Source organism: Sapajus apella, unplaced genomic scaffold (assembly GCF_009761245.1).
Source record: "Sapajus apella isolate SASKATOON/1434 unplaced genomic scaffold, GSC_monkey_1.0 scaffold202, whole genome shotgun sequence".
Lineage (NCBI taxonomy): Eukaryota > Metazoa > Chordata > Mammalia > Primates > Cebidae > Sapajus > Sapajus apella.
The window spans coordinates 626,337-653,368 of record NW_022437142.1 but is presented as its reverse complement, the minus strand read 5'-3'; the positions used below and the strand labels follow the sequence as shown (position 1 = coordinate 653,368).

The following is a 27,032-nucleotide window of genomic DNA, read 5'->3' as shown; positions in this document are numbered from 1 at the left end:
CATTGAGTTGTTACTTAAATCTATATCGTGTAGATTGAGAGTAAAGATTTCTGCAAAGTGGCACTTCCTGTTGCTTTTTGGTGACAGAATGTCCTTAATTTTGAACAGGTTAGATACACAATACACAATGATAAAACCAAGGAAGCTTTAAAAATATGCCTCCTTGGGGAGCACTACACACTGGGGTCTGTTGGGGGGAAATAGGGGAGGGACAGTGCGGGGTGGGGAGTTAGGGAGAGATAGCATGGGGAGAAATGCCAGATATAGGTGAAGGGGAGGAAGACAGCAAATCACACTGCCATGTGTGTACCTATGAAACTATCTGCATGTTCTTCAAATGTACCCCAAAACCTAAAATGCAATTAAAAAAAAAAAAGAAAAAAGAGCCAAAATTGCCAAATGGCAGTCTCAAGTTTCAGTAAAACGGAACCAACGAAGCCCTTCTGGTAAAAGCATTCCTCCCCTTAGAATCGTACCAGACACTTCCTGTGCACAACTTCAGATTCCCTCAGCCATCTTCTTATTCCAGCCACAGCTGCAGTAACCAGTTCTGCGCAGACTTCGACCAGCTTCACATAGATTCAGTCTGACGGTATTACCTCAGGCCTATTCCATCTGCTTCTTGTGTCCCGCCATATGGTTCCTCTGATCCCACGGAGCGGAATATCATGGAAAACCAGCCCAATACTCATACATACCCAACCAGAAAGTGGAAGAGAGTTGTTGCTGTGTTGGTCACCCCTTAAGTACAGGTGCTGGGAGCTTATGCATATATGCCATAGGTCCTCCTAGTGGCTGCCAACTCATTAAGCCATCCTAGTAACTGGTCTTCCTCCTTCCCTACTTAACACCCCGCTATTGCTTACTTCTTCACATGAACTAAAATTCTCAAATAAACTACTTACAAATAAGACTTTTTCTCGGTGTCTACTTTTTGGGTAACTAAAGCTATGACAGAAAGTAAGATCTGTAAATCAACAGAGCCCAAAATTGTGGGGGTAGGAAGCAAAAGTTCTGTGGGTACATTAGTTGGTCTAATAATGAGGAAAGTCAGCCCTGCTACCATTCCTTGATTTCCAGACTCATGAATCATGGCTATGGGAGAAACATGACGATATATGGGCTCCAGGTTCAAAGCACACCAACCGTTCTGGTACCCCTAATTTTTGTTACTTTGTGAACTGCTTCATCTCTAGCATTTGCAGCAATGCCTGGCACAAAGCAGATTTTCATTAAATATTGAATTAAATGAACCACACAGACCAGCAGTTCCAGAACAATGCTTAGTAACAGTACTGACAGTGGGCAGACTTGTCTTTTTCCTGACAGTGCAGATACCTCTAGCATTAAGCCTTAATGGCTGGTGCTGGCTTTTAAGCTAACTCGGATGTATTATTATCCCATATTAAATAAGCAGGATCTAGTCCTGTTACAGTGAGCACTGTTATCTAGGATGGTTGTGAAATTTTAGCAAATACATCATTTTAATAAAAACATTAAAATTATGCTTCAAAAACTCCACACTTAAAAGGATTCAAATACTTTAATTCAACAAGTGAAATATAGGAAAACAGTAGCTATAAAACTATGGAGATGGTAAATTAAGCAATAACAGAAAACTGCTATAACTTATGCTATTTAAACTTCCTTATATCCCTACTTAAGTTTCATTCATTACATTAATATAATACTGCATCTCAACATCTGCAACTTTGACAAATGCCTGGAAAGTTTTTTGTTCAGAAACAGATGCCGGTCTGACAGAAACACATTTGAAAATGTTCTTTTTCTGGTCATAGTTGCCAACACACCTATGAACTCGGCCTCTAATCAGTCTTGGAAGTTCACGATCCTGTTTTTCAAAAAATAAATATAAAAAAATTAATTACTTCCTTTGGATTTCAATTTTTTAAAATATTGATACAATCAACTAAACATGTATCACCTCAAAATGCTATAATTCTTTCACGTGAGTCAGGGCCCCGCTGCTGACAAGACTATGATAGTTATTCACATAGTGGTGCCCTGTAGCAGAGGAGAGACCCTCACTTGGTAGGGCTTTTACAAGCTAGCAAGTTGTTGCTTCTTCAAAGACTGGATAATTCCCGGGGTAACAACACATGAATTACCCACTCTTATATTGCATTCTCAGAGTTCCACTTTCAGTAGGCAGCAGACTGGGTGATTCAAAACAGCTCATCGGATAAGGGCAATTAGAATAACTGGATGAAATGTTTTGTTAATCTCCCGGCTGGGCGTGGTGGCTGATGCCTGTAATCCCAGCACTTTGGGAGGCCGAGTTGGGTGGATCACGAGGTCAAGAGATCGAGACCATCCTGGCCAACATGGTGAAACCCCGTCTCTACTAAAAACACAAAAATTAGCTGGGTGTGGTGGCACACGCCTCTGGTCCTAGCTACTCGGGAGGCTGAGGCAGAAGAATCTCTTGAACCCAGGAGGTGGAGGTTGCAGTGAGCCAAGATTGCGCCACTGCACTCCAGCCTGGCAACAGAGCAACACTCTATCTCAAAAAAAAAAAAAAAAAAAAAATCTCCTTGTGGCCAGGCATGGTGGCTTACACCTGTAATCCCAGCACTTTGGAAGGCCAAGGTGGGTAGATCATGAGGTCAGGAGATCAAGACCATCCTGGCCAACATGGTGAAACCCCATCTCTACTAAAAATACAAAAATTAGCTGGGTGTGATGGTGCCCACCTGTAATCCCAGCTACTCGGGAGGCTGAGGCAGCAGAATCACTTGAACCCGGGAGGCAGAGGTTGCAGTGAGGCAAAATTGTGCCACTGCACTCCAGCCTGGTGACAGAGCAAGACTCCATCTAAAAAAAAAAAAAAAAAAAAAAATCCTCGTAAGCATCAGAGAGAGATCAAAACAGTGAGAAATTAGAGACTCCCTCCCCAGCTAGAAGAGTATGGGAGTCTCAGATTAAACCTGATTTGGGGGGGTGCTTTCTCCCCGAGATATCTGCAAATTACAGAAAGGCAGCTGAGATTCTAAGAAACTGAGCAGAGCTTTCAGACTTGTATATGTGGAGAACAAGTCTGAGACCCCCAAAGAAAAGAGATTCTAGTAACCACGACAACTTTGACCCAAGGCTTACAGCTGGTGCTCAAAAGTGCTATGTCTTTAGAGACAAGTAAATCAGAAAAAGACTAGCAATCTCCAAATCCTCTTAATTATGAATAAAATTAAAGCATTCTGAATTGCTTTCATTAAATAGTCACAAAAAGCACTAATTATAAGGGAAAAGACTGATAATTGATAAAAGGACTGTATTAAAATGAAAAACTTCTGTTTATCAAAAGCCATCAGTAAGTGTGAAAAATCAAACCATGTATGTGAGAAAATATTTGCAATGCACATTATGGACAGAAAATTTATTCCCAGAATAGTTTTAAAAAAGTCCTAGAATCAGTAAGAAAAAGACAAATAACTTGATAGAAAAAACAGCAAGATGCCCAAACAGACTTTACAAAAGAAGATATCCAAATAGCATATGAAAAGGTATTCAAACTCATTACTCCCCGGAGAACTGTAAAGAAATAACACTAAACTTACTCACCAGAATGATTATAATAAAAAAGACTGACAATACTAAGCATTGGTAAGAATACAGAGAAATCACAACTCTCTTACATTGCCTGTGAGTATTTAAATTGACACAATCCTCTGAAAAATTCTTTGACAATAACTACTATATTTTAATACACACATGATCTATGACCCAGCAATTTTACTTCTCGGTATCAAACAAAAATACATGCAAATGCATAAAAGACATAGATAAGAATGTTCATAGAACATTACGTATAACAGCAAAAATCCAGAAACCCAATCCCCACCAACAGTGAAATAGAAAACTGTGGTATATTCATGCAACACAATATTATACACAGCAATATAAATGAGTGAACTACAGCTACACACAACATAGATGAATTTTACAAACACTTTGTCAAGTAAAGGAAATCAAATATTTTAAAAGACATACTGTATGATATTGTTTCTATAAAGTTCAAAACAGGATTGATGACATTAAAAGCCAGGCTAGTGGTTGCTTGTAGGTAGAAGACAAGAGGTAATGAATAGGAAGAGGCACAAAAGGGTTTGCAGGTGATGGCAATGTTCTATTTCTTAACCTGGGTAGCATTCACTTTGTGATACTTCCTAGAACTGTACAGTTATGATTTTTATACTTTTCTGTAAATGTTATACTTCAATAACAAAGTTTTTTTAAAAAAAATCAGACTAGATAAAAATACTCATCCAAAATATTATAGGAGTTGACATGACAATTACTTCTTGATCACCTACTATGTGTCATACACTGTATATTCATGTCTCATTTAATCTCCATAACAACCTTTTAAAGTAGGAATTTGTTTCCCCCTTTTATAGATTTTTTTTTTAATCTGAAATTCAAGTAATTTAAGCAGGTTACTTAAGGTCATAAAACTAGTAAATGCTGGAGTAAATGCTAGAATCCAAGTCTGACTTCAGAATTGAGGACAATTTCAGAACTAAGGTTAAACTTTTACAAAGTATGTAGCTCTATACAGCCTCAATGTATGTAGGTCTATAGCCTCCTTTGCAATTTCCAGACTTCTGTGTCACCAAGCCAACTACTTTCAGTTCCCTAAACAAGTGAAGCTCTCTTAGCTTCATGTCTTTGCATATGCTGCTCCCTCACGTTAGACTACATCCTTCTTTCCCTCCACAACACATTTGGCTGAGTTGATTCTTATTAGTCCTTAAAGATCTAGGATAAGTTACCACCTTCTTTAAAAATCTTTCCCTGATCCGCCCCATCTTTCTTACCTACTTCTTTAGCACCCTGCACATGCCCAGCTCCACCATGCCATTCAACTTACCACAGTGTAACATTTCTGTACCATTCTACCTGGGATTACAAACTCTCTGGGAGAAAGAGCCATTTACCATTTATATCCCACTTTATATGCCTCGCATCCGGCACCGTACCTGGCACATAGAAGGCTCTTCATACAATACAAATAAACAACTTTCACATCAGAACTAAAACCAAAGTGTTCAAAGGACTAAATTGTTAACAGAATTTCCATTTCAACGGAATTGTAGACTGCACTTTTATATTTTGTTGACACAGGCTTTGCAAAGAATACTTTAAAAATACTCACAATTTCATAAAATACACAAGGCAGAGTATTTTTCCCATCCCTCAGAAGAAAAGTCTTTGAATAATATGGGCCAGGTGTAACAGCCGAATCAAGAACAGCTAAGCAATATTGAAATGGGGGAAAAAAATAAATGCTGGTAAATTGCAAATAAAATTTAACAAAGTTGATGTTTAAATAACTATTCATATTATTTATAGTTCTTTTTATACAGTAATAATAAAGGAGACATTTTATGAAGGGAAGATACTTCTCAGACAGTTTTATATGAAGGAAAACAAAACTTCTGAATCTCTCCAACTTAGGAACAGATCATATGCCAGGCTTATACAATTGACAATAAACGGCCATCTGAAACTTTTTCCTTAGAATGTGCAGTATAGAGTGGTTAAATCCCCAGAACAGTCTACAGTATTATAATAATAAAATGCACAGGTATAACAAATAAGCATCATAATTTAATGAAAAAAGAAACATTGAATTAGAATCAGGAGTCAGGTGTTCAAATCCCAGTCCTTCAACTTACTAATATTTTGTGACTTTGAGCAAACTGACTTTTTAATTTATTTTCACTATACACATTTAAGGCATACAACATATTTTCATTCATATATATATATATATATATATATAAAATAATTCCTATTGCAAGCAAATTAACATACCCACCACTGCTTTTTGTGTGTGGTAAGAGCCCCTGAAATCTACTCTTTTAGCAAACTTTTAATATACAATACAGTAATATTAACTATAGACGTCCTCTGTGCATTAAGTCTCTAGACTTATTCATCCTACATAACTGCAAGTTTGTACCCTTTGACCTACATCTCCCTATTCCCTCCTCCTTGAGTAAATTTTTTAACCACTTTCAAATCGGTTTCTTCACCTATAAAATACAAATTGTAACTCATGTTTATCTCAAAAAACTATTATCAAATGACAGCATTATTCATTTATTTAATAACCATCTACTGAGTTATTTTGAGGCTGGCCTCCATTTCTTCTAAATAAGACCCAGTTGTCCTTTAGGAAAATTCCATTTTTAGCCACATTATTTGGATAGGATTTGTTCCCATCCTCAGATCCAGGAGTGAACTGTGAGTGGCTTAATTTAATCAGCGTATTTTATTACTCAACTACACAGTTCAGGATTTCTGTACCGGGTGTGTTACATTCAGAAATGATTATATGCAAAGACTCATTTGTTGGTTTCTAGGGAAGAGCAACCAGAAGAAAAACCTAAGAATGTGATAGTGTGGCATAAGAATGTATAGTCCACAGAAATCTAATAATCAGCTTGCTACCATAAGGGGAGAGTCAGAAGCTTCTGGAGAGACTATGGTGTGGAGCCTTAAGATAAAGCCAACACTATGACTGGCCAGCAAGATGGAGAGAAATCACTGTGCCATCTCTTGAGCAGCTAGATCAAGCTTTGCCTAAAGTCAAAAACCCAGCTGCTTTTCAGTTTCATGAATAATTCTCTATTACTGTTTAAAAGCCACTAAAGTTGTTTTTTGGGGGGAGGTGGGGGGGCCTTGCAACTGAAAAGGACTTCCTATATATTGTGCAGTGTGCTAGACATTAAAGTCTAACAAAAAGGAAGTATCTACCTTAGGTAAGTTTAGAGTCTAGCCTAGAACTCAGGATTATTAAAGCACTATGAAAGCTAACCATCACATATAAAAGCATGGAACCCCTTCATTTCCTGGTAAGAATGTCTACTGCTGTTTATATTGGGTATTGTGATATTTTTAAAAGGATTATTCTGGAGTGAACCTGAACAATTCACCAGAGAGAACTTGGGGAAATGAATGGAATTAGCACATCCTTTTAATAGGCTCAGGCTATTTTTAATATTTCTATTCTGCAAATGAGTGAGAGCCAAAGGCATCCTTCACACAGAAAAAAGCAATTTAGTGGGAAGTCCAACAGGGTTTAAGATATTTGAAATAGACGTTCTACCTCCGACAGTATTCTAGTTCTGACAGAAAACAGACATGAAACAGAATACCATCTGCTACTGCAGTTATATAGGTACCAGTAAGAACTGAACAAAATAACAGCTAAGACAAGCTTCAATGTAGAGTAGTAACAGCCATACCAATCAGCTCAGAAATATGCTTCAGGCAAAATGAGTAGGACTTGATGAAGAATCCCTGAAGTATATGGGAGTTCCAGAGGCCAGAGGCATGGAAACCTCCAAAAAGCCAAAAATGAAAACTGAACAAAACCAGCCCAGCCAACACCTTGATTTTGGCACTGTGATATCCTGAATACAGAACACAGTCAAACCCACATTGACTCTGATCTACAAAACTTGAGTTGGAAGTGGGTGTGGTTTTTAGCTGCTAAGTTTCCATTAACTTGTTAAGCAGCAATTGAAAACTAATACAGTGTGTTTACTCAGAGTCTGAGTCTCTACTGAATCCAATGTCACTTCATATAATAAAGCTTTTTCCTTAATGGTAACAAGACAGAAACTGGAATCATTTTTAGGTGAAAGTTAAACATGTGAAATGAATGCACTGATGGAAATCTGAGACACTGATCACTACTTGCTGAGGTCTGTCAGGCAGAACTTGACTCAGTGACGGATAGATGAAATACACTTATACACTTAGTACAGTGATTTGAGTGGGCTAGGGATGGTCATCAGCTGCCTTTAGAGGGCAACTGCAGCTAACTGACCACTACTCCTTATATATACACATTTATATTTACATTTATATATAAATATAAGGAGAAGGAGGCTGTATCTTTCCTGTTGCTGCTATAACAAATTACCACAAACTTAGTGGCTGGCTTAAAACAACACAAAAGCATTATTTTAATAATTATGGAGGTCAGACGTCTATGAGTCATCAAAGCTATGATCCTTTTGGGGGCTCTAGAGTAGTGTCTGTTCCCTTAACTTTTCCAGCTTCTAGAAGATGCCTGCATTCTTTGGCTCATGGCGCTTTCCACCATCTTCAAAGCCAGCAAGGTAGCATCTTTCATTCTCTCTGACTCTGACCTTGATGCTTTCTTGTATAAAGGGCCCTTGTGGTTACACTGAACCCACCCAAGTAATACAAGAAAATCTTCCCATTTCAAGATCCCTAACTTAATTACATCTGCAAAATCCCTTCTGCCATATAAGGTAGCATTCACAAATTTGGGTAATTATAATGTAGACGTGTTTAGGGGGTATTATTCTACCTACCACAGGGACTATTATTAAAACTTCAGTTCTTTGAATACACTTTAGGGAATAGCAAAAATCAGACTGTTTTGTTTGGAAAAAAAGGACTAATCAGACATTAAAACTTGTCCAAGTAGTATTACTGAAGTATTTTTGAAGTATTTTACCTACCTAATACTTCAAAAAGAAGTACAGTTTTCTGTGCATGTTCACGCCAATACTTCATGCTTTCAATAACTGCAGAAATAATTCTTAAAGAATTGTCTTTTTCCTTAAACTGTACCTGATACAATGAGGTTTCCTTTTGAAAAAATAAAAAACATAGCATTACAAAAATATTTCTCTTTTCATCATACTCATTTATCTTCTATGTAAAAATTCTAAGTCCTTATAATGGATAAATGTATAAAAAGAACTACTGAAAATTTTAGTTACCTCCCTAAATTAATGCCATCATTATCCTATTGGAGGAGGAGAAACCAGGGTACACTTGGAGACAATTAATCAAGAGGAGAATTATTTATATGGGCACTTGTTCACTCATTCATTCACTGAATATTTTAAAGCATCATATGCCAGATCCTGTGACAAATATAGGTAAGGCCATTCCTTTCCCTAATGCACTCACACTCTAGGGAAGGAGCCAGACACATTCATTCATTCATTTACTTGTTTCAAAAGTGTTTACTGGGCACCTCCTACCTGCCAAACATAGCTATTAAGGAAACACTTGTAGACAAAACAATTAAGATATCCACTCTCAAAGATTTTAGTCTAGTGGAGGATTTATAAAATAAATAACATATAACAGAATGTCAGGAAATGTATTTTTTTTAAGAAAAAAACATAAAGGGAGAGAGAGAGAGACGGGGGTTATTATTTTAAGTGGGTTGTTGAATGAGGACGGGGGAACAGCAAGTACAAAAGCCCTGAGACTGCAAAGTTCTTAGAATTTTTTAAGATCAGCTAAGAATTAAGTGTGTTAAGATACCAATTTTCAAAGGTAGGGGGACCCTCTCCTTTGTGAGGGTGACGGTTGTGAAGAATACATGATGAAACTTTTCTTCAAAATATAAGTAGTTTCTTCCTTTTTCCCCCTCTTAACCAAGATCCTAACATGCCTCCTGCTGATGATTATGGCCACAGTAAACCCCTGTTACTAAGGTGATTATGTCATACAATTCTTGAGTGCAAGGAAACATAAAGTTGAGAACCGCTGTGAAACATGCTTTATTAGTCTTTTCTCCAACAAAAAACAAAACATGCAAAAACAGATTTTACCTCAATGGCTTACGCTTTTTCAGACATACAGGTAGAACAAAAACTAACAACATTAAGAAGCTGTTAGCAATCCTAGGCTGAAAGGACAAGAGGAGAAAATAAAAGTATCAAGCTCAGGAAAGCTATAGTCATGAAAACACTACATCATGCAGTGACACAGCCACTGCTGGTGATAGAACATTTACGACTGGAGAAAGTAAGAAAAGTCAATCTTTCCTCCCACCCTTTGATGTCATACCAGTGACTCCCACTGGATGACCTCTAGCAAAAGCCTGCAAGTAAAGAATCTCAGGATGATGTACTTTGTAGGACAATTCGGCCTTCCAGAACAGAGAAGGGCAGGTGAAGAATCAAGTGGGCCGAGGGGCCAGGGAGCAGAGACGAGGAATAACCAGCACACATAATATATAAATAACATTTACAAAGAATAATTAGAGCACTGAGCGTAGAAAGGAAGTACAGTTGGCATACAGGTATAGGGAAGAATATAAACCAAAGCACAGAGTGTATGCTATGTTTAGAGAATTGTGACGAGTCCGAAGTGGCTAGAGCACTGGACAATTAGTAAAATATGAAATATGAGGCTACAAAGGTAGAATAGGACAAGATCATAAAGCAAAGGTCAAAATAGGTTGATCATAAAGAAAACTATGGACTGCAGTGCAAATCTAACCTGCCATCTGTTAGTGTGAATGCTTATTGGAGAACAGCCATGCACATTCATTTATGTATTGTTTATGGATGCTTACAAGCAACAGTCGCAGAGTTGAGTAGAACTGAGTAGCTGCAACAGAGACAGTATGGACCATAAAGCCAAAAACACTTACTAACTGGCCCTTTAAAGAAAATGTTTGTTGACCTCTGTTGAAAAATACTTAGAATTACCTATGAAGAGCCTGGGTAACTTCACCAACAATAGATAAACTATCATTATCTTTAAAATGAGTATAAAGTGAAAGTCAAAAATCCAGTAGAAAACTCTAACGTTTGAAAGGAAAAGGAGCAGCCATTCATATCCTCTAAGAAAATATTCTGGAAACTAACATTCACCCACTTCAATGGAACTGAATATTTATGCTAATCAAGTAATGTATGTCATGGAATTGATTTCAGATGCCCTTATCTCCATAAATTTCTAAATATTTACCTCACATTTTAAAAAATGTGAATAGGTCATTAACTGATATTTAAACATTTACCTTCAGAGTGTTTTCTTCTGGAAAATCAACCAACATTTGTTTCTTATATTGATTTTGTTGAAAATTGGGCTTAAATGTCTGTAATGCACTGCTTTTGTCTAGCCCTCTCATTGTGGAACCATTTATTTTTGATGAATGTGTTTGTCTAGGTAGCTCGGTTTCTTTGTTGCGAGATAAGTTAGGAGGTTCAGGTATTCTTAATTGTTTTTGTTGCTGAGCTCCCAAACTCATTGGACAGGAACTTTTTCCATCATTTGCCACTAAGTTTGTTCGTTTACATTGAGGCCTAAAATCATTTTTATTCCAAGTTTTCAAGCTGGTAGTTTTGTTGCCATCTTTGTAGCTGTAATAGTGGAAAAAAAAAAAAAAAAAAAAAAAGAGGATTTGTTTCTATAAGGTTTCTTAATTATAAAAAAAAATTAAAAATTAATTTATATGGCAATTTATGATTTAGCACTTTATAACTACTAACTACTTAGAAATTCCAGATACATCACAACAACCCTACAATATATTATCATGTCTCTTTCTAGATGAGAAGACTGATCCTTAATGAGGAATTAACTTGCCCAAAGTCATACAGCAAATTACTCACAAATCTAGAGCCCGTGAAATACAAGATCTCCCAACTCAGAGTCTAGTACTACAAAGTATATTTTTAAATAATAGCATCCTTCTTACCATCCAAGTGGTAAGATTTTGAGGGCATTTGCATACTTCTTTATATATTCAATTTTAAAATTTTCTACAAAGTAAAATTTTAAGAAGTTAAACTGTGGCTTATCAATGATTTTAAATCACAAGGAGAATACATAAAGGCAGGATGGATAGCTATTAATATTTGATTAGAAATTTTGTGCTTTTACTAGGTAGCTTAAAAGCCCTATAATGAATTAAGTGCAGCATTTGCCAGCAACATTAAGTGTGTTATATCAGCTGACCAGAACATTATGTTAGATGCAAATAAGGCCAAAATCAGAAGCATAATTTCTGAAAAGGCTAGTTAGGAGTTCCACAGGAAATAAAACTAGTCCAAGTCACAAATTCTTTTTTTGTTTGTTTCCTCTCAGAGACAGGGTCTCGCTCTGTCACCGGGCTGGAGTGTAATGGCGAGAACAGAGCTCACTCTAGCTTCAATCTCCCAGGCTCAAGCGATCCTCTCACCTCAGCCTCCTGAGTAGCTGGAACAGGTGAGTGCCACTATGCCCAGCTAATTTTTGTTATTTTTTTGCAGAGACAAAGTTTCACCATGTTGCCCAAGCTGGCCTCAAACTCCTGGGCTCAAGTGATCCACCTCCTTGGCCTCTCAAAGTGCTGGGACTACAGGTATAAGCCACCATTCCCAGCCCACAAATTCTTCTCAATAATTTTCCTGGAAATACAAGTATCACAAGAGGGCGACCAATACAATCCATCCTTTATTTAGGTAAATAATCCAAAAGAGGTCTAGGTATACTACTGAGCAGGAACAAATTCAAATCTTATGAGGCCTGAAGCTTGTACAATTTAGGAAACATTGTTAATTGGGTACAAAGTTAGTATACAATAATAAGAAAGCATAATTACAACAATTTAAGTTATAAACGCCACAAACATCACAGTACTCAGAAAAAAATTATTAGAATTATTAAAATTAACTGCCTGATACCCTTTTATAGGAAGTTTTTCCTACATTGATCACTTCTTCATATGATAATAATTTTATGATATTTTTTGGATTCATGAACTCATTATGTTGCCCAGGTCAGTCTCAAACTCATGGGCATAAGTGATTCTCCTGCCTCGACCTCCGGAATAGCTGGCACTACAGACATGTACCACCACACCTAACAATTTTGTAATTTTATTTTCAATAAAGAGAACAGAAACACAGTTTTGTCTTTCCTCTCTCTCACAGTTATAGAAATTACTTTTATTATTCATGGCCTAGAAAAATTTATTTCAGCTTTACAACTCTCTGTTGGTAATGGCACATTTGTAGTAATATCAAAGATCACTGATCATAGATCATAACAGATATAATAATAATGAAAAAGTTTGAAATATTGCAAGAAATACCAAAATGTGACATAGAATCATGAAGTGAGCACATGCTGTTGGAAAAATTACACCAATAGACTTGCTCAATGCAGGGTTACCACAGACCTTCAACTTGTAAAAATGCAGTATCTGTGAAGTGCAATAAAGTACAATATAATGAGATATGCCTATATAAAGAGGATTTGACTAGATTAGAGATCCAACTATATGCTGTCTACAATCAACTCAGTTTAGATTCACAAGACACGTAAAAGCTTAGAATAAAGGGATGGAAAAAGATATTCCATGCAAACGGCAACCAAAAGTAAACAGGGGTGGCTGAGTTTATGTCAGACAAAATAGACTTTAAGTTAAAAGTTGTCTCTAAAGACAAAGAAGGTCATTATATAATGAAAGTGGGTAAATTCAATAGAAAGATATAAAAATTGTAAATATATACACATCCAGTATCAGAGCTCCTAAGTATATAAAGCAAATATTGACAAACCTAAAAGAAAAATTGATAGCAATATAATAATAGAAAGAAAGCTCAATACTCTACTTTTAATAATAGATAAATCATCCAGACAGAAAAATCAATAAACAGTAACCTTGAATAACCCTATGGATCAAATGGACCCAAAAGACATATATAGAATTTGCCACCCAACAGCAGAAGATTGCACATTCTTCTCAAGCAGGGATGGAAGTTTCTCCAGGATAACTCCCATGTTATGTCACAAAATCAGACAACAAATTTAAGAAGATCAAAATCATACCAAGTATCTTTTCTGACCATAGTGGTACAAAACTAGAAATGAATAACAGCTAGAAAATGGAAAAATTCACAAATGTAACAACACACTCTTGAACAACCATTGATCAAAGAGGGAATTAAAAAAGATTTAAAAATTTTAAATTATCTTGAGACAGAAACAAAACACAACATACCAAAACTTATGGGAAAGCAAAAGCAGTGCTAAGGGAAGTTTATAGAAATAAATGCCAAAATGGAAATAAAAAGATCTCAAATAAACATCCTACCTTCACACCTAAAGGATTTAGAAAAACAGTAACAAACTAAGCCCAAAATAAGCAGATAAAGGAAATAAGACGACTAGAGTAGAAATAAAATAGAGAATAGGAAAAAAAAAAAAAAAAAAAGTAAAACTAGGCTGGGCACGATGGCTCATGCTGTAATCCCAGCATTTGGGTGGCCAAGGCAGGTGGATCACCTGAGGTCAGGAGTTTGAGACCAGCCTGGCAAACATGGTGAAACCTCATCTCCACTAAAAAATTCAAAAATTAGCCAGGCACGATGGTGGGTGCCTGTAATCCCACCTACTCGGGAGGCTGAGGCAGGAGAATCACTTGAACCTGGGAAGAGGAGGTTGCAGTGTGCCAAGATCGCACCTCTGTGCTCCAGCCTCCAACAGAGTGAGACTCTGCCTTTAAAAAAAAAAAAAAAAAAAAAAATGGCAAAACTAAGAGCTTATTTTTTGAAAAGATAAAGTCAACAGCCCCTTACATAGGCTAAAAAAATAAAAGAGAAGGTTTAAATAAATGAAAGAGGAAACATAAAATGGATTTCTCAGAAATAAAAAAGATCATAAGGGGCCATTACGAACATTCTACGACAACAAATTAGATAACACAGAAGAAATGGATAAATACCTAGAAACACGCAAACTACCAAGATTAAATCAAGAAGATGTAGAAAGCCTAAACAGACCAAGAAGATGATGATTACAGAAGTAATCAAAAACCTCTCAACAAAGAAAAGCCCACGACCAGATGACTTCACAGTGAATTCTATCAAACATTCAAAGAGAAATTAATACCAATCTTTCTTAAATTATTTCATAAAATAAGAGGGAATACTTCTAAATTCGTTTTATGAGGCTAGCATCACTTTGATATCAAAATCAAACAAAGACACTGCTAAAAAACTACAGACCAATATCACTAAAAAACATAGATGCAAAAACCCTCAATAAAATACTAGCAAGGCAAATCCAACAGCACACCAAAAAAATTACCTATCGAGTACTCTGCTCACTACATGGGTGAGGTGACAGGTTCCATACTTCAAACCTTAGCATTAACAATACTCCCATGTAAACCAACCCAAATGCCCATCGATGATAGACTGGACAGGGAAAATGTGGCCATATACACCATGGAATATTATGCAGCCATCAAAAACGACGAGTTTGTGTCCTTTGTAGGGACATGGATGAACCTGGAAACCATCATTCTCAGCAAACTGACACAAGAGCAAAAGATCAAACACCGCATGTTCTCACTCATAGGTGGGTGTTGAACAATGAGTACACATGGACACAGGGAGGGGAGCACTACACACTGGGGTCTGTTAGGGGGAAATAGGGGAGGGACAGTGGGGGGTAGGGAGTTGGGGAGAGACAGCATGGGGAGAAATGCCAGATATAGGTGATGGGGAGGACGGCAGCAAATCACACTGCCACATGTGTGCCTATGCAACAATCTTGCATGTTCTTCACATGTACCCCAAAACCTAAAATGCAATAAAATAAATATTTAAAAAATACTCCCATGTAACATATCTGCACATGTATACCCTATATTTAAAGCGAAAGTTGAAATGTTTTCTTAAAAAATTACACACCATGATTAACTGAGATTTCTGGGATGCACAGTGGTTTAATATGCGCAAATCAATAATGTTATACACCACAGTAGCAGAATTAAAAATAGATACAGAAAAGGCATCTGATAAAGTTCAACATCCATTCAGTTTACTCTCAAAACAGTAAGTACAGAAGTAACATACTCCAACACAATAAAGGTCATTTGCAAAATTCCCACAGCTAACATCATAATGGGGAAAAACTGGAAGTTTTTTCTCGAACATACAGTACAAGACAAGGATGCCCACTCTCACCACTTCTATTTAAACATACTTACAGGCTGGGCATTCTAAATCTGAAAATCCAAAATTCAAAATCCTCCAATATTTGAAAGTTTTTGAGCAACAACATGAGGCTCTAGGGAAATGCTTATTGAGGCATTTCAGATTTTGAATTTTCAGATTTAGGATACTCAACTGGTAGGTATTCTGCAAATATTCCAAACTCCAAAAAAATCTGAAACATTTCTGATCCCAAACATTTCAGGTAAGGAATTCTCCAACTTTTCTTGGAAGTTCTAGCCAATAAATTAGCCAAGAAAAAGAAATAAAAGGAGTGCAAATTGGAAAGGATGAAGTAAATGTCTCTGTTTGCAGATGACATGATCCTGTATGTAGAAAACCCTAAAAACTCCATTAAAAAACTGTTAGAACTAAAAAACAAATTTAGTAAAGTTGCAGGATATAAAATTAACATACAAACATCAGGAGCATTTCTTTACATCAATAATGGATATCCCAAAACAAAACCAAGAGAATGATCCCACCACGATAACATCAGAAAGAATAAAATACTTAGGAATAAATAGTCAACATGGAGAAAGGGCTATACACTAAAAAGTATAAAACACTGATTTAAAAAAAAAGACACTGAAGAGAAAATAAATAAAAAATCCTGTGTCATGGATTTGAAGAATTAATATTGTTAAATGTCCAAGCTACCCAAAATGATCTACAGATTCAATGCAACCCCTATCAAACTTTCAATGGTATTTTTCACAGAAATAGAAAAAAAAAATCCTAAAATATTAAACCACAAAATACTTTGAATAGCCAAAACAATCTTGGGAAAGAAGAACAAAGCTGCAGCCATCAAACTTCCTTATTTCAAATTATACCTGAAACCTACAGTAATTGCCACAGTATGGTACTGGTATTAAAACAGGCACATAGACTAACAGAACAGAGCAGAGAGCCCAGACATAAACCCACACATTTACATTTAATTGATTTTCAACAAAAGTGAGAAGAACACATAATGGGGAAAAGATAGTCTCTGCCATAAATGGTGTTGGAAAAACTGAGTATCTACAGGCAGAAGAATGGAATTGGACCCTTATCTTACACCATATACAAAAATCAATTTAACATGGATTAAAGACTTAAATGTAAGAAGTGAAACCATAAAACTCAGGAAAAAACATAGCGAACAAACTCCTTAACATGGGTCTTGCAAATGACTTTTTAAAATATGACACCAAAAGTACAGTCAACAAAAGCAAAAATCAACATGTGAGACCTACATCAAACTAAAAAGCTTCTGTACAGTAAAGGAAATAATCAACAGAGTGAAAAGGCAACCTACAGCATTGGGGAAAATTTTGGCAAACCACATATCTGATAAGGACTTAATATCCAAAATATTTAAGGAATTCACAGAACTCCATAACAAAAACAAGTAACACAATTTTAAAATGGGCAAAGAACCTAAATAGACATTTTTCTAAAGAAGACACACAGATGGCCAATAGGTATATAAAAAGGTGCTCAACATCGCTAATCAGGAAAATGCGAATCAAAACTACAATGATATAGTATCAATTCACACTTGTCAGGATAGCTGTCATCAAAAATTCAAAAGATAACAAGTGTTAGCAAGGGTGTGGAGAAAGGCAATCCTTGTACACTCTTGGTGGGAATGTAACTTGGTACAGCCATTATGAAAAACAGTATGGAAGTTCCTCAAAAAAATTAAAAACAGAACTACTATATAATCTAACAATCCCACTTTTGGATATATATCCAAAGGAAATGAAATCAGTATCTCAAAGAGATATCTGCATTTTCAGATTCCTTGCAGTATTATTCACAATAGCCAAGAGGGCCAGGCGCGGTGACTTATGCCTGTCATTCCAGCACTCTGGGAGGCCGAGACAGGTGGATCACCTGAGGTCAGGAGTTTGAGACCAGCCTGGCTGACATGGTGAAACCCCATCTCTACTAAAAATACAAAATTAGTTGGGCATGGGGTGCATGCCTATAATCCCAGCTACTCAGGAGGCTGAGGTAGGAGAATCACTTGAACCTGGGAGGCGGAGTCTGCGGTGAGCCGAGATCACACAATCACAGTTACATTGTCTTGTCGCCATTGCAAAAAAAAAAAAAAAAAATCCAAGATATATAAACAATCTAAGTGACAGATAAATGGACTAAAAAATATGTCATAAAGAGATAACAGAATACTATTTAGACATTAAAAAGAAGAAAATCCTGCCATTTGTGACAACATGGATGAACCTAGAGGATGTATGCTAAGTGAAATAAGTCAGACACAGAAATAAAAATACTGTATGTGCTTACTTATATGTGACATCTTTACAAATCAGACTCATAGAAGTAGACAGTAGAATAATTGTTTCCAGGGGTGAAGAGGTGAGAGAAATAAGATGATGTCAATCAAAGAGTACAAAGTTATAAAGGATGAATAAAATCTAGAGATCTAATGCATAGCATGAGGACTACAGTTAATAATACTGTGCTATACAGATGAAATTCGCTTAGAGAGTAAATCTTAAGTGTTCACACTACAGCAAAAAAATGGTAATTATGTGAAAAGATGGATATGTTAATTGGGTTGACTAAAATCATCAGGTCACTATGTATACGCATATTAAAATATCAGGTTGTACAACTTAAATACATATAATTTTAATTTAAAAAAAAAAAAAAACTTTTTTTGAAACAGGGTCTCACTCTGTCTCCCAGGCTAGAGTGCAGTGGCAGGATTTCAGCTCACTGCAAACTCCACCTCCCAGGTTCCAGTGATTCTCCTGCCTCAACCTTCTGAGTAGCTGGGGTTACAGGCACTCACCATCATGCCTGGCTAATTTTTGTACCTTTTGGTAGAGACAGGGTTTCACCATGTTGGCCAGGCTGGTCTCAAACTCCCAACATCAAGCCATCTGCCCACCTCGGCCTCCCAAAGTGTTGGGATTACAAATGCGAGCCACTGCACTCGGCCCTAATTAAAATTTTTTAACATAATAGAAGTACAACAAATATTCAACTGCAGTTAGAACTATAACAAGGATGAGAGTGTCAAGAGAGTGTTCCAGAGGCAAATAAGAATCCAAAAGAAAACATTCCTCATATCTTTGGCCATCTTGAGCAAGTTGAAGGAGATTTAAAAGATTAAAAATTTAGTTATATGGGTATTGGGGGTCTGCCACCTCCTTTTATGAGTTACTGACAAGTTATATACCATTTTAGATTATTAAACTTTTATAATAGATCTGTGTAACAAGAATGGTTGGAAAATGTGCTGTGTAATAAGAAAACAATACTGGGTGAATCAGTGCAATAGGCATTCTAAGTATTCCACCACATACAAACACGTTGAATCTATTTGTGTATTTGTAAAATCCTTAATCAATGGTTTTCTTGGTGGTGATACACAAGACAGCACAAACTTACATAAATACATCAAAACTGTATGTTTTATCCACAATATATACTGAGCCCTGAAGGAACCTTAGATATCATCTAGTTCAACTTTTTTCCCACGGATAAAGATCTAAGACTCAAAAAAGGTGAAATGGCTTGTTTTTTCTGTTGAAAAATAAATAAATGCTTAACTCTGGATCAGTGCAACTATGAAGAATTTTCTTTTTACCTTTCTTCTAGAATTATTCTATTATTTTTATAATGAGAATAGTAAGTTATTTTAGAAAAAAAAAATATCCCAATATTCCTTTAAAATTTATGCATTTCCCTGAACCCGTTTGCCAGTTTGTGTTCAGTTCTCAGTTTCTAAAGTCTTCATCTCACTGAGCACAATAGCTTATGCCTGTAATCCCAGCATGGGATGCTGAGGTGAGGGAATCACTTGAGCCCAGGAGTTCAAGACCAACCTGGGGAACATAGCAAATCTCACGTCCACTAAAAATTTAAAAATTAGCCAGGCATGGTGGTGCACACCTATAGTCAGTCTCAGCTACTCAGGAGGCTGAGGTGGGAGGACTGCTTAAGCCCAGGAGTTCAATGAGCTATGATCATACCACTGCACGGCAGCCTGGGCAACAGGGTGAGATCCAGTCTCAAGAAAAAAAAAAAAGATTAAAAATTTTTTAATTTTAAAAGTCCTCATATCACCTCAATTCCTCAACTGAGATTTCTTAACTACTAAGTAAGTGCAAGCTCAATGTCTCCTTAGAGTCTAAAGCCAATTGTAGGAGCTTTGGCAAAGAAGCCCATCTTTACTAATCTTACTAATTGCCCATATCCTAATTCTGGTGAATGAAATCTATATTGACAATGTGTCTAACACAGGAGTGTACTTTGTTCTTGAAAACTCCATGTCCCAATGAAGTCTAGACTAGGCTGCCAGAAAAAATACAGGATGCCCAGTTAAATTTGATTTTCCAATAAGCAACAAATTTTTGATATAAGAATGTCCCAAATATTGGCTGTAACACATACTAAAAAATTATTGATTACCTGAAATTCAAATTTAACTGGGAATCCTTTATTTTTATTTGCTAAATCTGGCGACGCTAGCCTGGTCTCTAAACCCGAGGATTAGACCTTTAACTGGCTCAAAAGATCTTCAACAGATTACCAACTGCCTGTATGGATTTTTAAATGTTCTCTGTTCCTGGATCTTCTGTTGTATTCCAACAGTCTGACAGATCATGTATTAATTCAAATTGTAATATCCAATACTGGCTACCTGTCCATATTAAAATCTTTTACCTAGTTTTCTGTCTACAGCTTGTCAAAATGGATTTTCTTCCAGCACCTGAAGTTGGAACAATGTCTCTAAGAACCATCCCAAACCACTGAACAGGCCCAGTTTTAAGGCCTTGCTGTGAAGAAACTAATGGACTGGTCCTGGGGAAACTAGCATGAATAATAAAATCAAAACTCTTTTTTTTTTTGAGACAGAGTCTTGCTCTGTCACCCTGGCTGGAGTGCGGTGGCACTATCTTGGCTCACTGCAACCTCCACCTCCCTAGTTCAAGTGATTCTCCTGCCTCAGCCTCCCGAGTAGTTAGGACTACAGGTATGCACCACCATGCCCAGCTAATTTTTGTATTTTTAGTAGAGACAGGGTTTCACCACGTTGGCCAGGATGGTCTCGATCTCTTGACCTTGTAATCCACCCACCTCAGCCTCCCAAAGTGCTGGGATTACAGGCATGAAATAAAGATATTATTTCAATGTATTTATTAACAAATATATAAAAAGTTCCCCCTTTAAAAAAATACAGTATCTTCATCTAATAAAAAGAATAATAGTATTAACTTCATACGGTTGTTGTAGGGATTACTGAAAGAATATATTAAAGCACTTAACAATGACAGATATATGTATTTGGTGGTGTTTTCCCAACACTTTGTTTCCAAAATTATTTCCTTCAATATTGCCATTTATCCAAGGCTATTAAAGTCCAACCAAAAAAAAATCCATATTTTTTTTCTATCAGTTTTTTCATGCTATTTAAACATTAAACTTTGGTCCTTATGGCAAGAACCCTCACCATCTTTTTGACCATCTTATTCACTCCTTGAGCCCCTACTGTTGCAGACGCATATGCATCTCAGCCTCCATTTTTCTTTCTTCTTCCATTCTGTTTACCTTGAAGCTGACTGTCTTACAGGATAAGAATGAGCACTAACTGCTTCTCAATTCCTAAATATAACCAATACTAAGATATGATTCCTATCTATTGTCAATTAAATCATTAACAACCCATAAGCAAAATCACAAATTCATGGCAATAAATATTGCCAGAAATTTCATTATCACATTAAGAATCTTTTGAAGCATAATCACCGTCAAATTTACATATTTTTTAAGTTTTCCATGCATGTTCTTAAGTTCTTTTACAAAACATGATTAATACCGCCATAGTTACTATTTACAGAAATTTTCTAAATGTAATTCTATTTAAGAAATGAAGAAGTAAAGGAAGAGGGAAAGATGAAGAGAAAGACAGGAAAATGAGAAGGAATAGAAGAAGAAAGAAATTTTAAGTAGACTCACCTCCAACCACTCTGGCTTCTTTCAGATTTTGATTGAATAGAATTAAAGACAGAATCTTGACTTCTCAGAGGACGAGAAACTGAATGTGGTATTTTCCTTTCAAGGAAATATGTCTTGTTAAATATTAATAGTTTGCTTTCAAATTGAGAAACTAAGATATACATAGAAGAATAACGTAGTCAGTAACAGACACACATCCACTGGTTTATATTTTTCTACATACCCAGTGTCCATTGTTTTTATGACAGGAGCCAACTCTGGATTCATAGCTTCCCAGGCCCAATCTCAAAAGATACAAGTAACATTGATAAAAGTAAGATAGGTAGTATTTTTCAAAATAATAACTTCATACTTATTTAATTTGGGCGGTTTAAAAACTTGAAGAAGAAAAGAACTTGCATATACAAATTTCTTCAACAGTACTTTGTTGGAAAATTTGTCACAGCCTGCCTTATTAATTTTTATAGATGTCTTTCTTATCCATTATATTTTAAGCAAAGATAATTTAATCAGTATCTTTTCTACAATCAGTTCTAGTATAGCTTCTCGAACTTTGTAACATGAATTTCATTTAATCCAATGTTTCTTGAACTTTTTAAATCCCACCAACAGAAAGAAATACACCATAACTCAGAACATATATACGGATGGTGTGTGTGTGAGACGGAGACAGAGAGATAGAGAAAGGAGGAAAAAGAATATAAAACTTCATCATCAAATCTTATCCTTAATATTGTAATACACTGACACAGTCATGTGTCACTTAATGACAGGGATACGATCTAAGAAATGCATTGTTAGGTGATTTTGTTGTTGAGCAAACATCAGAGAGCGTGCTTACGCAAAGCTATACTGGAGAGTATAGCTTGCTGCACACCTAGGGTGTAGTTATAGCCTATTGCTCCTAGGCTGCAAACCTGTGTAACATGTTACTTCACTCAATACCATTGGCAACTGTAATATAATAGTATTTGTGTATCTACACATAGCTAAACATAGAAAAGATACAGTAAAAATATAATACAAAAGATAAAAACCAATACACTCAAGAGGGCACTTACCATAAATGAAGCTTGCAGGACTTAAAGTTCCTCTGGGTGAGTTGGTGATTAAGTGGTGAGTGAATATGAAGGCCTAGGACATTACTAAACACTACTGTAGACTAAACACACCATATATTTAGGCTATACTGATTTATAAAAAAAAATAATAAGGTAGGCTGTGACATCATCACAGCTACTATGTCACTAGGAGATAGAAATTTTTCAGCTCCATTATAATTGTAAAGGCACCACCATCACAAAGGTAGTCCATCACTGACCAAAACATTGTTATGCAGTGCTTGGCTGTATTTTTTATTCTACTCTACCTTATCCTCTTCTATTTCTTCTTTTTAAAGATCAATTATATCCCAGCCCAACTAATGGATCAAGACAAAAATTAAAAAAAAATAAAAAACAAAAACACTGATGTAGTCCTCTCTCTTACCCAATACAGGAAAATTACTATTTCTGACAAATAGTAACCCTGGTCAGAGCCTGAAGTACTTCAGGAGGACACACATCATGAGATACAGAGGACAGCCTACCAATAACCTCTGAGAACTAGAACTAAAAGGTTATGTAAACTCCCAGCAAGGGCAACTTAGTTCATGTGCCAGTTGAAGCTATAAAGAAGCCCACTGGATGAACAAGTGTCTTAGTCCATTTGAACTACTATAACAAAAAATACTTAGAATGGGTAATTTATAAATATGATACATTTATTTCTCAGCTTTGGAGGCTGGGAAGTCAAGGCTTTTTACTGTGTCCTCACATGACGAAAGGATCAAACAGCTCCCTCACACCTTTTATAAAGTTACTAATCTTATTCATGAGGGCAGAGACTTAACTACCTCCTAAAGGCCCCACATCTTAATACTATAACACCAGCAGTTAAGTTTCAACGTATGAAATTTGGAGAGTGGGGGACACACTGAGACCACAGAGTAAACAGCCAACAAATGAATGAGGCAAAAATGCCCTAAGAAGAGAAAAAGACTACGGCCAGGCATCGGGTATTTACAGGCGTTTGTACTTCCTAAAATCTATCTTTTTTCCATTTCTCCTGTGTTCCCATGCATACTTATCCCCACTCTTGAGGCAATTCATGTGTTTCCATTCTTTACCACCAAATGTATAAGCTATAATATCCACATGTATTTTGAGAGCAACAAAATATTTTTTACAATATATGCTACTACTTTATTAGAACAAAGGTTCCAAATCTAAGATACTCCATTTAAATGCTAAGCCACCCTTGTAGATAAGGAAACTCAAACTCCTGACCTGGAATGTTCAGAAAGAGCCACGTAATTTCTATATGTGGATAATGGAAAGAAGAAAAAATAAACTCTCTGTTTTCATTATAATAAAATAGAAAATACAATTTTCTATACTCCTAGTTTGTATTTCGTGAAAATTTTTACCTTATTAATTTTCTTACCTGCAGATAGAGGAGGAAAGTCAAAATTGTCAGAAGGAGTACTGATACCTGGATCATCTTTAAGTGGATTGGAAGTTAATGGCTGTCGGTTCCTCTTTTTCTGATTGAACAATGGAACAGGCAAACAGCCTAAATTGAATGCACCAATAAATTAGTACATAATAGACACATAAGCAGATCTAGTTGTCAAATAACTAGTATATAATATACATTTTAAATTTGTCTACTTCTATATGCTAACATACTTCTACATTTCTATATCTTTGGATTTTTACATTCTTTTTAAGACCCTGAATAGCCTCATTTGTCTCTTCAAAAACCTTTTCTTATTCTACCCTAACACTGTTTTAATTCCTCACATATGGAATTAATTCTCATCTCCTCCCTCATCCCCCAGCCTTTCCAAATCCACTTTTTGTCTTCCTTATCCCTGTCCTGTGCTTGCCTATTGCCATATCCACTGCAGGGGACCTTTGCAATACAATGGAGGTGAGGAAGAACCAAGCTCTGAACCATGCTTTGAACAACAGTGCCATATCCTTTTGGTCCTTGGTTCTCAAAGCTTCATTGGACTAAGATTCATCTGGAATGCTTAATATGTAGGTTCCTAGACTCCACTCTCACAGATTTTATTTCAAAAGAGTTAGCCTGGAACTCAAAACTCTGCATAAAATTTTAACAAGTACCCCAGGTGTCTGTAATTATATTTCTCTGTGGATCATTTTGAGAATGCCTTACAGAGTAATAATATCTGGTCCAAATAATAATAAATACTACTACCAATTCCTCCAGAGAGCAGATCTAGGATCTCAAGTCAGGCTAAAAGTCACAAAATATAAACTTTAAAACTTAGGGAACTCAAAGGGGAAAGAAGTTCAAAACGCTTGTGCATTGCTATAAAGCAAGTCAGTAGAAGAATCTAGATAGGACCCAAGATTCTTAAATATCAGTTCAGATCTCTTGCCACTGTACCATTCTCTAACTGGTCATCATCAATTGTATTACAGGCAAATACAGACTCTCTGAAAACTCTCTGATTGAAGGCTGGGAGAATTATGTGGGCTCTGGCCTCAGACTGCCTGGTTCCGAATTTTGACTTCAAAGTAGGTTTGAATTACAACTTCAGAGTATGACCTTGGGCAACTTCCCTAAACTCTTTCTGCCAATATGACATATACTGACAGCATAATGATTAAGAGCATGAACTAAGAGCCAGATTCCTAGGTTCAAATTCTGATTCTGCTACGTCATAGCATAATCATTTCTGAAGAACAGAAATGATGATAATAACCTATCTCAGAGGACTGGTGTAAGGATTAAATAAATATACAGAATTAACGTCTCGAATACAGTTAACCCACCATAAATAACAGTTACTATTGTCTTTATTATGCATCACCATTCCCCTGGTTCCCATCATCCTTGCCCTCTGTCTTTATACTAATCAGTTGGGAAAGCAAAAGTGATAGGAGAAGCTATTAGAAAGACCGAAGTGCTTCTGAAAATATTTTTAGTAAGTCAGTCACAAAAACAAACAAAAACAGATCTATTTCTTTGTTTCCGGTTTAAAAGCATAGAATAACTAAAGCACGTCGAATTTGTAAAAAAAACACCAAAATAAATCCAAGAAGTTTGATCTTACTCCCATATCCACCACTAAATGTTTTGTCTTGAGTAAGTTATTTTACTTCCTGGGGCCTAAAAAGTAAGGAGGCTAGACTAACCGTTCAATCTATTTTAAAGTTATTTCCAAAACGTTACATCTATAAACTATACAAGCTTTACATGATATATAGAAAATTGTAAAATAAAAGGTGTTCAATACCTGCTGTACTTCGAGCTGAATTTTCACTTAGGCTTCGCTTCATTTCCTTCAGTATCAAAATCTATAATTTTCCCTTCAGCATTCCAAATTTATGACGCTGTCCCACTAAACCTGCAAAGAAAGAAATTTATAACTCATATTGTCTCATCACAAAACCAAATCCTCAGCCCAGTAATTACTGATATTATGGTTTTAAACCACTTTCAAACCTGATCACGTAAATACTTTAGGGAGTCCCTTGCTTTCCAAGAGTTTGCCACATAATCCACTTCTCCAACCCTGTTCAAATTAAGTTATGACTAGGGCAACTGTAACCTTGCTTCCGAAACATATGCAGATTTTTTCAAACAGTATATATAATTTATTTTAGAATCCAGCAACCACAAAGAGAATCCTGAACCAGAATTACAAAGAGGAAAAGGGACGACAGCATTGGCAAATGTATATGCTTCCAAGACCAGGAAGGAAACACAGTATTCAGCCACTGGGAACATCCTCTATGCCCCACTTTAAGGCACTGTGCAGGTTATTTGCCTTGGCATCAGTTTGAACTGCCTGGATTATATAATACCAAAGACTAAGTCCTCCTGAGATCAGGACTTCAAGCCCAGCCTGGCCAACACGTGAAACCCCGTCTCTACTAAAAACACAAAATTAGCCAGGCGAGGTGGTAAGCACCTATAATCCCAGCACTTTGGGAGGCCGAGGCAGGCGGATCATCTAAGGTCAGGAGCTCACGACCAGCCTGACCAACATGGTGAAATTCCATCTCTACTAAAAACACAAAAATTTTTTTAAAATTAGCCACGCATAGTGGTGGGCACCTGTAGTCCCAGCTATTCAGGAGGCTGAGGCAGGAGAATTGCTTGAATCTGGGAGACGGCCAGAGGTTGCAGTGGGCTGAGATCCCACCACTGCACTCCAGCCTGGCCGATAAGAGC

At 36.4% G+C, this 27,032-nt stretch overlaps 1 protein-coding gene across 4 annotated transcripts; it reads right to left on the bottom strand.

Moving 5' to 3' along the window:
* Positions 1–1,517: 1,517 nt before the first annotated feature.
* Positions 1,518–26,198, bottom strand: SPATA22 (spermatogenesis associated 22). Of its 4 annotated transcripts, XM_032270070.1 has the most exons (8): positions 26,092–26,198; positions 24,267–24,395; positions 22,006–22,066; positions 21,783–21,878; positions 10,832–11,174; positions 8,523–8,652; positions 5,174–5,271; positions 1,518–1,852 (listed from the first exon to the last, which is right to left on the bottom strand). In XM_032270070.1, exons 1-8 carry the CDS (start codon positions 26,132–26,134, stop codon positions 1,661–1,663), a joined length of 1,092 nt encoding a protein of 363 aa, XP_032125961.1. In that variant the 5' UTR covers positions 26,135–26,198; the 3' UTR covers positions 1,518–1,660. The 4 variants fall into 4 exon arrangements, 3 of the variants coding, with proteins under 3 accessions (XP_032125961.1, XP_032125963.1, XP_032125962.1); XM_032270072.1 differs by lacking the exon at positions 5,174–5,271 and having other exon boundaries at positions 1,520–1,852; XM_032270071.1 differs by lacking the exons at positions 24,267–24,395; positions 26,092–26,198 and adding an exon at positions 22,844–23,033 and having other exon boundaries at positions 1,520–1,852.
* Between the last annotated feature and the right edge of the window lie 834 nt (positions 26,199–27,032).

Excerpts from the sequence above, each read along its gene's own strand:
- SPATA22 (XM_032270070.1), bottom strand. The coding sequence starts at position 26,134 with ATGAAGCGAAGCCTAAGTGAAAATTCAGCTCGAAGTACAGCAG. Across the intron at positions 11,175-21,782 it reads AGAAGCCAGAGTGGTTGGAG|CTACAAAGATGGCAACAAAA; the intron begins GTGAGTCTACTT and ends CCACTATTACAG. Across the intron at positions 5,272-8,522 it reads ACTTCTTTTTGAAGTATTAG|CTGTTCTTGATTCGGCTGTT; the intron begins GTAGGTAAAATA and ends AATATTGCTTAG.